Here is an 11,309-nt window from a genome sequence, read left to right as displayed (position 1 = left end):
GATCAACAAGGGACGTGTGTGGGGCCCCGATGCTGTCCCTGCCTCCCTTCTGCCTCAATTATTCCTTTTTCCCTTCAGAAAAATTATAAAATACACGTGACTCAAAATTTACCATTTTGACCATTTTTAAGTGTTGAGTTCAGAGGCTTTAATCACAGGGCTGTGCAGCCGTGGCCACCATCACACCCAGAACTTTCCTGCCTCCCTGAACTGAGTGCTGATCCCCGCCCCTGGCGCCCACCCTCACTTCCTGTCTCCACGGACCCGAGTGGGGGCCGCAGGCGGTGGGATCCGCAGGCGTGGGCCTCCCTGGCGGGCTCCTGGCCCTCAGCGGGACGACCCCCGGCTGCTGCGGCAGGACTCGGAACGCCCTTCTTCCGAGGCTGGACACCTTGCCCGCACGTGTCCCCGGCCATTATAGTTTAAGGAAAGCTGCTTCTAGAAGCCTAACAAACTGGCACTCTCTCTAGACCTCAACACGGACTTCTCCCTCGCGGAGTCTGGCCTCTGCTCCTACGACCCCCGCTGGTCTGCTGAGCCCTGGGTGAGTCTCGTGGGTGTCACGTGTGGGGACACATGCGTCCCCCTGCACACGCCCACCCCGTCTTCAGAACCCCGCACGGAGACGCACCAGGGGAACGGACACAGGGAAGCCAAGCCCGGCCCCGGGGCCCCTCCTGGCGCCCAGCCGTCGGCTCCAGAACCCACGGGGCTGCGCGCACAGAGTCCGGCGCAGCCTGCGGGTCGTGCACGGAGCACAGGCTGTGTCCACTTAGATTAGGGACGTGGATGCCGTCTGGAGACGCCACTCGGACTCCCTGTGGACTCGAGCTCACGGTCGCCAGCACCCCTCCCGCCCCCGCACTGAGCACCGAGCTCTGCCCGAGGGCGCTTTTGAGGCGCTTCCTCTTTCACCATGAGGTGTAATTTGGGTGTGGGGGAGAGAGTGCAGTTTAAAATGATAAAGCCTTGACTTCAGATGCTGATGAAAGCACAGAGTTCAATGTTTCCCTTTTCTGTAGAAAAGAAAATAGGAAAAAATGTTCTCAATACTGTCTGTGGCCTTGAGGCAGAGATGCGGTCTGGGGCTCCTGCGGTAGCAGGCCTGGCACAGCACCGCCGCTGACCTTTAGCTCTGGGCCTGACCGCAAAGGGTCACGGACAAGTGTGGCCGCTACACGGAACTTTCTCTGCTGACCCCTCAGAAGCCCGGCCGGGTGGGTGCTGCCAGCGCCGCGGTCCCACCATCCAGAACAGGAAGGGCAGGGCCTTCAGCTCAGTGCCCGTAACTGTCACGACTGTGCCTGGGCGCCCTGGGCCACAGCTGGTAGCCTCGGAGGGGCCTGGGGGTGGCCCGCCCGGTGGCGGCGTCTTCCAAGCACGAGGGGCGCACAGGCGTGCCTCAGAGCCGGCGGCTGGCTTGGGGCGGTCTGCTGCCCAGGTCGGCGGTGACACCGGGCGCAAGGGGCTCGGCCCCTGCGAGGAACTGGTGCGGGAGCGGTGGCACTCTACAAGTCGCCCGTCACCCCTGCCTCGGTGAGCAGCATCGCTGGTGGTGCTCCCCAGTGAGAACCAGGCCTGTTTCTCGGCAGGTCCCCTCCTGCTTAGCGGGACCTGGACACCTCACCTCCTTCAGCAGTTAGTGTCCCAAGGTCCCCACAAGCCCTTCTCTCCCAGCAACCAGCCAGGACGCGCGCAGTGCGACCAGTGGCCACACTGAAAGCTGCTGACCACGTAAGCAGGTGGGCGCCCGGCCAAGGTCCTCACTGACCCAGCTCGGCAGACGGTCCCCAGGCCTCCCGTCCCTGGTGACGCGGGGCAGCCCCGGCTCCCAGCGTCCTGGAGCTCACGCACAGGCCTCGCCAAGGCGGCTTTGTGGGAAAGGAAGCGGCGCGGGGACAGAGCGCGGGCGCCAGCCCCGGAGGCAGGCCCGTCCTTACCGTAGAACCAGGCCACCCCGATGGCCTCGATGAGCACCCCGAAGAGGATGGACGTGCCGGCCGCGAAGTGGTCCAGCAGCGTGAACACATAGATGCCGCCCTGGAAGAGGGGGGCGCCCGCTGGGCTCGGGGTGCCGGCCTGGCACGCCCCGCCCACGCAAACCTCGCTCACAAAACACTTTTTCCGAAACATACATCCGGCCTGTGGATTCAGTTTGCAGACGTGTTCTGTCTGGCTCCCTATACAGTCCGACTGGGGTCACTGAAAACCTGCCGCACACCGATTCTCAGGGACGTGCCTCTTGTGCAGAAACGGGAAGGACCTCCCCCTCCCCCTCCCTTACCTCTCCCTTCCTCGCCCTCCCCCTTCCCCTCCTGGGGCTCCGGGTGCAATCAGAGAGGAAAGCAACCAAATCTTAAACCCGAGAGGGCTTCCGTGGGAGAGGAGCTGACACAGGCCCGTGGTCCCCACGGACAGGCCCCCCTCAAGTCTCCAGCCCCACAGATCCAAGGGGGGCATCCAGGAGCTGCAGCAACCCGAGACCGTTTCACATGCACCATAGCTACACTTTATGTGACCGCAGCTGCCCTGAGAGTGAACGTTGCTGCCCTGAGTGTGACCATGGCTGCCCCCAGTGTGATCACAGCTACCCTGGGTATGAACGCGGCTGCCCCGAGGGTGACCGTGGCTGCCCCGAGTGTGAACGTTGCTGCCCTGAGTGTGACCATGGCTGCCCCGAGTGTGACCCCGGCTGCCCCGAGTGTGACCGCAGCTGCTCCAAGTGTGAATGTTGCTGCCCTGAGTGTGACCATGGCTGCCCGGAGTGTGACCCCGGCTGCCCCGAGTGTGAATGTTGCTGCCCTGAGTGTGACCCCGGCTGCCCCGAGTGTGACCGCGGCTCCACCACGTGTGATCATGGCTACCCCAAGTGTGACCACAGCTACCCCTAGTGTGAACATTGCTACCCCAAGGGTGACTGTGGCTGCCCCGAGGGTGAACGTTGCTGCCCTGAGTGTGACCACAGCTACCCTGGGTGTGAACGCGGCTGCCCTGAGTGTGACCCCACTCTCCGCACATCATTACGAGTCGCGGCTTGTTGGGGGGAGGCTCCCAGACCCGCTGTCCGCCCGGGCAGCACCGCCCGCGCAGTCTGGCTCCAGGAGCTACTGAGAACCGTCAGGCCTGCGCAGGCCGGTACGTACGTTGGTGACGCAGAAGAGGGAGAGGAGGAAGGTCGCCAGGACGATGAAGAGGGTGAAGAGCTCCCGGTGCCGGTGCAGCAGCTGGAACTCGTCGATGAGCCCGGTGATCACGGACTCCATGCCGCCCATCTGCGGCAACAGAGCGGGGGGCGGGTGCTGTGGGGCGGGGCGCGGGGCGGCGGGGCACCGTCCACAGGAAGCTCACCGGACCTACACCTGGGGTGTGGACACAAGGGGGGGCCGCACGGCATCTGGGGTGCAGAGTGCCCTCCGCCGCTGGGACGAGGACCTGGGGGTGGGCGCTGTCCCCTGCATTGACCCCCGAGCGGCTAACATGTGACACGTGGCTCGCAGGACGCCACCTGCTGCGTCACCACGGACGCGCGGCCTGCCCACCTATCTAAACCAACGTCTCCCCACAGCACAGCCGGTTTTGTCCCTGGGGAGCACCTGGCGTGGCCGCGGGGTCTGTGCTCACGGGGACAACCTTGCCGACCCTGTGTTGTCACGATGGGGCCTCTTCCAAGCGTCCTCCTACTTGGTGGCCCTCTTTGCCCTGCTCTGTGGAAACCACTTCCTCCGGGAAGTGCTGTTCCTGGCTTCCTCCCCACCAGCTGTGCGGCCCAGGGCCGTGGCCACCGGTGGGCATTGACCAGGGTGGCTGGGACGAGGGGCCCAGGGCGAGGGTCGGTGACCCACACTCACACAGGGAGGAATTCGTGGTTCTCGGCACCTTCCAGGAAGCTCAGGGCCACTCATGGGGCCCTGAGGTCTCAGCTGTTGGTCCCGAGCAGGCCATGGGGAAGAGGAGCCCGAGGGAGTCTGGTCCGCCCACCTGCTGCCTCCCAGCACACACGCACACACACTCGCCCACACCCACACGCGCACGCCCAGGGCCACACGCGAGACACTCGGTGGGCCGGGTCGGGGCTGTGGCGCTACTGCTGCCCTGCCCTGCAGGTGCGTCCATCCCTCCTGCGGGGCCCGGGTTCAGGAAAGCAGTGAGTCGGGAAGGGCGGGCCCCGGCTCTGGGTGGCCCTCACTCCGTGCCCCGGCTGCCGGCCCCGTGCGTGTGCACTTAGGGTCCATGGGATGCAGGTAGAGGGCACAGCTGGTGGGACTGGAAGAAGGGGGGAGTTGGCCCAGCCCCCCACCTCAGGAAGGGTCTTGGGTGGTCGTGGGGCCCCTCCCTCCCACCAGGCAGGGGCTTGGTGTGAGCACAGAGACTCTGGGGGGGCCTCGAGGGGCTGAGAGCTGGCCGGTGCTTCGAGGCCACAGGGCGCCCGCTGTCACGGCAGGGCCCCGCTGGTGCACGAGGTGCCAGGGTCACTCACAGCGCTGTCGATCCCCAGGGTGAGCAGCATGATGAAGAAGACCACGGCCCAGGCGGAGGACAGTGGGAGTGTGGCCAGCGCCTCAGGGTAGATGATGAAGATCAGCCCAGGCCCTGAAAGCAGACCCTCAGCTCACTACCCGCTCGTGGCCTCCCACCGCCCCGGCCCGGGACAGGACAGGGTCCTTCCCATTCTCCTGGAAGAGTTCTCTCTGAGGGCACTCCCAAAAACAGAACCCCCGATATCAGCCGGAGGGCCCACACCATGTTCCTCCAGGTCCTTCGGGCGTGCCAGCTGTGGGGGCTTCAGAGGAAACGGGGGCGGAACCAACATGGGAGAGGGCGGGAGGGGCTCTGGCGGCCGGCCCCGGGTCCCTGACAACCTCGGGGACACCTCTGAGTCAGCTTTCTTGTGCATGCTATAGACACACGTGCACCCACACAGGCACTCATGTCAACACAAATGAACGTGCATGCTCACATGCATGTCCACACACATCCTCACACATGTACCTGCACACATGCTTGTGCACATATGCTTACGCATGCACCTGCATACATGCATGATCATGCACGCATGTGTGCCCACACATGCACTCATGGCAACACCAATGTATGTTCACACATACGTGCATGCTCACACGTGTACTCCCACATGCTTATACCTGCACCCGCACACACATGCTTGTACACAGATGCATGTTTACACATGCACCCACATACATGCATGTTTTTGCACACACACGTGTGCCTGCACACACTCATGTCAACACACACATGTGGTCACACAGGCATGCTCACATTGCATGGGCCCACGGACACACTTATGTATGCACCTGTGTACATGCATGCTTGTGCCCACACATGTAAATGCTCACACACGTGCCCATGTACATGCATGATCACACACACGTGCACCCACACACACTCATGCCAGCACACACACATGCTCACACATGCATGCCCACTCATACACATGTGCCCACTCACACACGTTTACACATGCACCCACGTGCATGCGTGCTCATGCACATGCTCACACTATGGTACATTTAGCATCACATGAATATTTTTCTGTGTCAATTATTCTGTGTCTGATCTTTAAAAACCACATAATGGACATAGAAACAGCACAGCTCAGCAAATGCTTGAAAGGGCCAGGCTTCTGCTCACATATGAGTTCTGGGACCTCCCGTCTGGGACAGGACACGCACACTCCTGCCCCCTCACCCCGTGGGTGCAATCCGCCTGCGTGTGGGGGCCGTGGGCTCCGACCGGGGAGGGGGGTGAGGATGGGAGCCGTGTAGGACTCAGCTGGACTTGGTGCAGTTTCATCTCAAATGATCCCAAAGTAAAAACAATCCCACAAATGAGAGAGAGACAGGTCCCAATGGTGTGGTGACCAGAGAACTGAAGCACCAGGCGGCCAGGACTCTCCGGGAGCCGAAGCATCAGCCTCCCGGCTCAAGCCTCTCTCACTGGGCCGTGCGTACATCGGGCACCAGACAAAACCTCCAGGCCCCCAGGCCGGCACGTAGGATGTCCTTCTGGAGGGAGTGAGCAGCCCCGCTGGCTTCCCAACCTGGGCCGGGACCTCCAGTTCCCTGTACCCTGCCCCCTCCTTCGGGACATTCTCACGGTGCCTCACGGTGCCTCCGGCTTCCTGCTCTCCAGCGCACAGACTGGTGACCGACTGTCTCCACGGTCACCAGCGTGCCTGCCAAGCCCTGGCATAAAGCACATAACTTATACCTTCCTGAGTCCAGTCTGCAGCAGGGCAGTCATGTAACTTCGTAGAAAATGGAACAGAGGCCACTGCCAGGGTGTCCCAGGGTCCTCATGGGGCCCTGTGCTCAGACCTGGACTCTCTGGAATTTCTGTCCCCAGGGAGAGCGTGCAGCCCCGAGCGTGGGCGGGAGGCCGGCTCAGTAGAGCTGCTCTAAAGTCTAAATACCTCGCACTGGACCCGGGAACATGTCGGTCAGCTCAACTGAACGTGACGTCAATACCTCTGCCTTTCCGTTCTGAACCTGAGTTAACATTTCACCCTGTTTTCTTGAGAATTAGAGCCATAATGACATTTACTTTGCTTGCCGTGGAAATGCATAGAAGGCATTCACTCTACGTTGAGGGGTTAATGGAGGTTTTTGTAGGCTATTGTTAGTTCTCATAAAAAAGGGCAAAAGCAGGGGAAATGCATAAATGCAGCAGTGAGTAAATTTCACCGCTCTGTATTTATTTGCTGTATGCTCCCCTTCTCCCGCCTTTATTGGATTTTTTTCCTGGAGGAAGGAGCGTGGACTTAGGAAGCACACGCCAGCCCCCGCCTTCCCCACCGGTCCCCGGGGGGCCGGGCGTCCGCCTCCCACTTTCCCAGTGGCGGTCTGAGGCCTCAGTGCTGCGAGAACCAGAGGGGGTGAGGGCTGCGAGCCGCAGGCACAGGCGGGGTGGCCCTCAGCTCCCCTCTTCCCCTCCCCGAGCAGCCCTCCTGCCCCGGGGTTCAGGGAAAAGACCAGAAAGAAATGAGTCGCTGACACCCAGGGCTTTCCCGAGCCCGCGGAGCAGCCCCCCAGGAGGAGAGGGGCCGTTTCAGGGGAAGTGCGGGGCGAGGGCAGGCGCCAGGGCAGACCTCCCAGCTCAGCCGCCGGGCGGCCCCGGGGCAGGGAGAGGTCGCTGTCATCTCAGCAGCCCCTGCAGTCCTGCCCGACCCAATGCCCTGGCTTTGCGGCCACGTGCACGGTCTGAACGGCTCCCACAAATGCCCAGGGGGCCGTGTCTGCGCCTCACGCCTGCACCCAGCCTCCTGGCACACTTCCGGCTCCCCGTGTCACCGGGCCACTTCTGCGCGTGCACACCCGGTGTGGCTGGGTGGGGGACACGTGTCTCCATTGCCCTGTGTGCCGGGACTTCACGATTTCTCGGGTCGTTACTCACATCCCTCCTAGATATGTCCCAAACCACCACTTCTCTCCGGCCCTGGAGCAGCTTAGAGCCCCCACTCCCGAGCTGCAGGCCCCCCCAGCAAAGTGTAGACAAGGTCCGGGGGGTGCTGGGTGCCAGGTCCCACCCCAGGGACGGGGCCCGGGGCCCCGGGCGGGAGCGCGGTGAGCGGGGGTGTCGCTGCTGCTCCGGGGACTCTCTGCTCTGGAGCCATGTGACGCGTGAGCTGCGCTCAAGGCCCGGGCTCTCCCTCCCTCCGCGCGGGGTAAGTGCTGGGAGGACCTGGGGACCAGCGGGGGGGTCGGCTGCGGAGCAGACGGAGCTGGCGGGACCCTGGGCCCGCCGGGGGACTCACCGTCCTTGGCCACATCTCCGATGGGCACGCTGTGCTTCTGGGCCATGTACCCCAGGAAGGAGAAGACCACGAAGCCGGAGGAGAAGCTCGTCAGGGAGTTGACGGACGTGGTAATGACCGCGTCTCTGGGGAACGAGACGGCCCCGCCATGTGCTGTGGCCACGGCCACCTCCTGCCACTGCTCTTCACGTGCTGCGTCTGGGGCAGGCGGCTTTGGAGGGGCGCTTTCCCGGAGGGCCCCCCAGCCTCTCCTGGGCTGCGCCGCAGACAGCCCGGTGCTCAGGGTGGCGGCGCCCCTGGCTGAGCAGCTCTAGGCTCCAGGCAGGCCCTGGGGTGACCAGCTGCCCAGGCCCCAGCACCTGAGACAGTGCCCACCTACAGTGTGGGGGCTCCAGGGGTGCAGGACAGACAGCCCAGGGCGCCCCCAGCCATGCTCAGCCATGGGCTTGTCCAGCAGGGCTCCTGGATGCCTGGGGGGGGTCTCAGTAACATGCAGATCCTAGGGGAGGGTCTGGTGGGGCCTGGATGTTGTACTTCTGTTTTCCCTTGTGTGGGGGTGCCCGTACTGCTGGCCTGGGGACCCCACTCTGGAGGCAGCAGGACAGCAGGGCAGAGCAGCCCATCGGTGCCAGGGTGGAGGGACGGGTACACGTGCCGGACACGGGTGAGGACAGGGGGGCTCCGGCAGGGGCTGTCCACCCTGGTGTGCGGGCACTTGGTGGTGCACCCATCTCACTGTCTGTATTTTCACTGTAGTTTTGTCCCCATGATGTGAAGAAAATAAACACAAGCCCATAAGGGTCAAAGAAAGCAGGTCCCTCGTGAACCTGCTTTGGTTTTTGGATGCATTTGGGGCCCAGCACGTGACTAAAGGTCACTCGGGCCTTCCCAGGCCAGGCAACAGCCTGGATGCCATCGGGCCCATGGGCACACAGTGCTGCAACTCGTCACCTGCCAGGGGCCGGGTCCCCTGGGCGCCTCTGCACAGGGTCTGGGGCCACTGGCTCCCTGGGCACAGGCTGGGCGGGAAGACAGGGGGTACTTCTAGCAGGGGTCTTGGGAGAGGCCTGAGCCTGGGCACTGGAGAGGGGGGGCAGCTGGGACGGGGCCAGGGCTGGAGGGGCGGGACCTCCTTGGGGAGAGGGGAGGCCTGCCCAGGGAGGAGCATCCTGGGACCTTCTTTAAAGTGAATATCGACATTTTGCTTGTAATTTCTGCCTTTTAAGTTCCACTTAAAAAGCCATTCTGGCTCAGAGGCTCTGCAAACAGCCCCTCCCTCCCTTCATCTGGCGACACATTCTCTCCCAAGCCGGCATCCGGGAGGCCGGCAGTGGAGCAGCCCCGGGCGCGGGACTCACCGGTAGCAGTTGTTGGTGAACTTATTGTAGCTGGAGAAGGCGATTAGCACCCCAAAGCCCACGCCCAGCGAGAAGCACACCTGGGTGGCGGCATCTATCCAGACCTGCGCAGGGCAGAGGGGAGAGAGGGGAGCGGGCAGGGCTCAGGAGAGCGCAGCCGTGCAAAAGACTGCCACCGGGGGCTGCAGAAGAGAGTCAAATTTAAACACACATTGTTGCCAACAGCAAATTGCAGGGACCAAGTGACCAGTGGTAAATGTCATGTCCGGGAATAACGCCGCCGTGTCGCTGGCTGAGAGACCGGGCTGTGTCCCGGTGTGTCGCCTGCAGTCCCCCCGGAAGGTCAGGATGCCGTCCACATGGCCAGACCTGTCCTTCATTGATCAATGCTGCGGACGTTGGCGCGTCGGCTGGACCCGCGCCCCTGACACCGGCACGCGTGAACAGGCCCGCGGTGCCCGGCTGCAGCTCAGACCCTGGTGCGTGCTTGCTCGGCCCAGCACGGATGACACTGGGGCTGCACACACGTGTGCAGAGCGTGTGACCGATGGTTGGACCAATACGGTATTAAAATCCAACGCGACATGGAAGCTTCTCGGAAAGGTGCGGAAAGCCCCCTGACAGCCTTGGCTGGGGGTGGAAACCGGGTGCACCTCTCCCCGGGGGAGTCGTCCTGGAGAGCCGAGGCCACAGCTGCCGTCCAAAGGGTCTGGGGGCTGGCTGGTCCCGGGGGCCGTCCCTGCAGGACCATGCGGCCCATGGTGACTCCAGGGCACCCGCCACCAGCCACCCGCCCATGCTTAGGACAGGCAGGCCTCCCGTCACCTGGGCAGCATGCCCAGAGTCTCGGGTCCCCTGGTGTTAGGGACAATGCTATGGGCAGCTGACTGGGCCTCAGCATGAAGCCTGGGGTGGCCGAGTGGGCAGTGGGCCAGGGGACCGCTGCTCTGCCGTCTCCTGTGCCCCCTTGTGCCGGCCACCAGTCGGCTCACCTGGCCGGACGGGCTGGGGCCACGGGGGATCTCCTGCCTGCTGCCCAGCTCTTGGGGGGTCAGCATGCACCTGTGGGCCTTTGCACATGCAGCTCGCCAACCGGGATATGCCTTCTGGACTTCGGTCCAGGTCTCCGCTCGTTGCCACCCATGGACCCAGTTCCGGATGCAGGCCGGACCCACAGTGGGACGCACCTGGCAGCGTCTGTGGGCTGGCCTGGAACCTCTCCCTTCCTGCAGCTCCTGGCCTCCACTCTCCCGCTGGAACGGGGGCTCTCCCAGGGTGGACCCCCTCTGCCCACCCGCGGGGCTGCCCCAAGGTCTGCAGATGCACGAACAAGGGCCTGGATGCCACCTGGGGATGCCAGCACTGAGGAGGAACCCTTCTCCCACCTGGGGACCCAGGACTGGAGTGCCAGGATGCAGGGCAGCCTCTGCATCAGGACGGAGCAGGGACTGGGCAGGGAGGGGACCGAAGCTCCGCATGGCCGGCAGGCCCCTATGTGTCACCCCCGCCTGACCTGCCCAGGAGCAGTGGGGATGTGGCCAGGCCTCTGGCAGCGAGCTCCAGTGGTCACTCCGGACCAAAGCCCCAGGGACGGCCCCTGGCGGGGAGCCAGTGACCCAACCTGGGCCAGCTCTGCAACACCTGTCCTGAGCCCCAGAGAAGGATGCCCAGGGTCACTTGGTCTCTGCATGTGGCCACCAAGAGTCTAGGGCTGGGAGTACGGGCAGCACCTGGGCCAGGAGGAGCCCTGGGAGATGTCCCAGGCCGGTCACCAAGCCGGTGAGGCCCCACCTCCGCCCCAGCCACGGGGGCCTGGAGCTGATGCAGAAGGGTGCCGGGACCGGGAACAGCTCTGCCCTCTGGACCTGGGACTGCATGGACCCGTCTCTCTGGGACTCAGGCTCACCAGAGTCTGGAAGTTGTGGGCCCACTCTGTCCTGGTCTATGTCCCTTCCTAGCCCTGAGCTGACAGCGTGGTTGGAGAGGACGGTTACATGGGCTCGTCCAAGACATTCATTGTTGATCCATCACCTGTCCTGTGTCTGTCAGTCAGTCACCTAAGCATCTGTCTATCCACCCAGCACCCCAGCATCTGCCCGCTGTCCATCACCTACCCATCCGTCCATCCATCTACCCATCCGTCCATCCATCTACCCATCTGTCCATCCATCTACCCGTCC

General features: G+C 63.4%; 1 protein-coding gene across 1 annotated transcript in view; it reads right to left on the bottom strand.

Annotated features, from left to right (window-relative positions):
* The window catches only part of SLC6A3 (solute carrier family 6 member 3), a 37,040-nt gene that overhangs the window by 6,215 nt on the left and 19,516 nt on the right, over positions 1–11,309 (bottom strand). The window contains exons 10-14 of the mRNA XM_029941300.1: positions 9,130–9,233; positions 7,772–7,896; positions 4,478–4,590; positions 3,144–3,272; positions 1,941–2,040 (exon numbers count right to left, since the gene is read on the bottom strand). Coding sequence (XP_029797160.1) covers positions 1,941–2,040; positions 3,144–3,272; positions 4,478–4,590; positions 7,772–7,896; positions 9,130–9,233 — 571 coding nt within the window. The remainder of the gene's footprint in view (positions 1–1,940; positions 2,041–3,143; positions 3,273–4,477; positions 4,591–7,771; positions 7,897–9,129; positions 9,234–11,309) is intronic.

Source organism: Suricata suricatta, chromosome 6 (genome assembly GCF_006229205.1).
Source record: "Suricata suricatta isolate VVHF042 chromosome 6, meerkat_22Aug2017_6uvM2_HiC, whole genome shotgun sequence".
Classification (NCBI taxonomy): domain Eukaryota; kingdom Metazoa; phylum Chordata; class Mammalia; order Carnivora; family Herpestidae; genus Suricata; species Suricata suricatta.
Note: the sequence above shows the minus strand (reverse complement) of the source record. Positions and strands in the feature narration are given on the sequence as shown.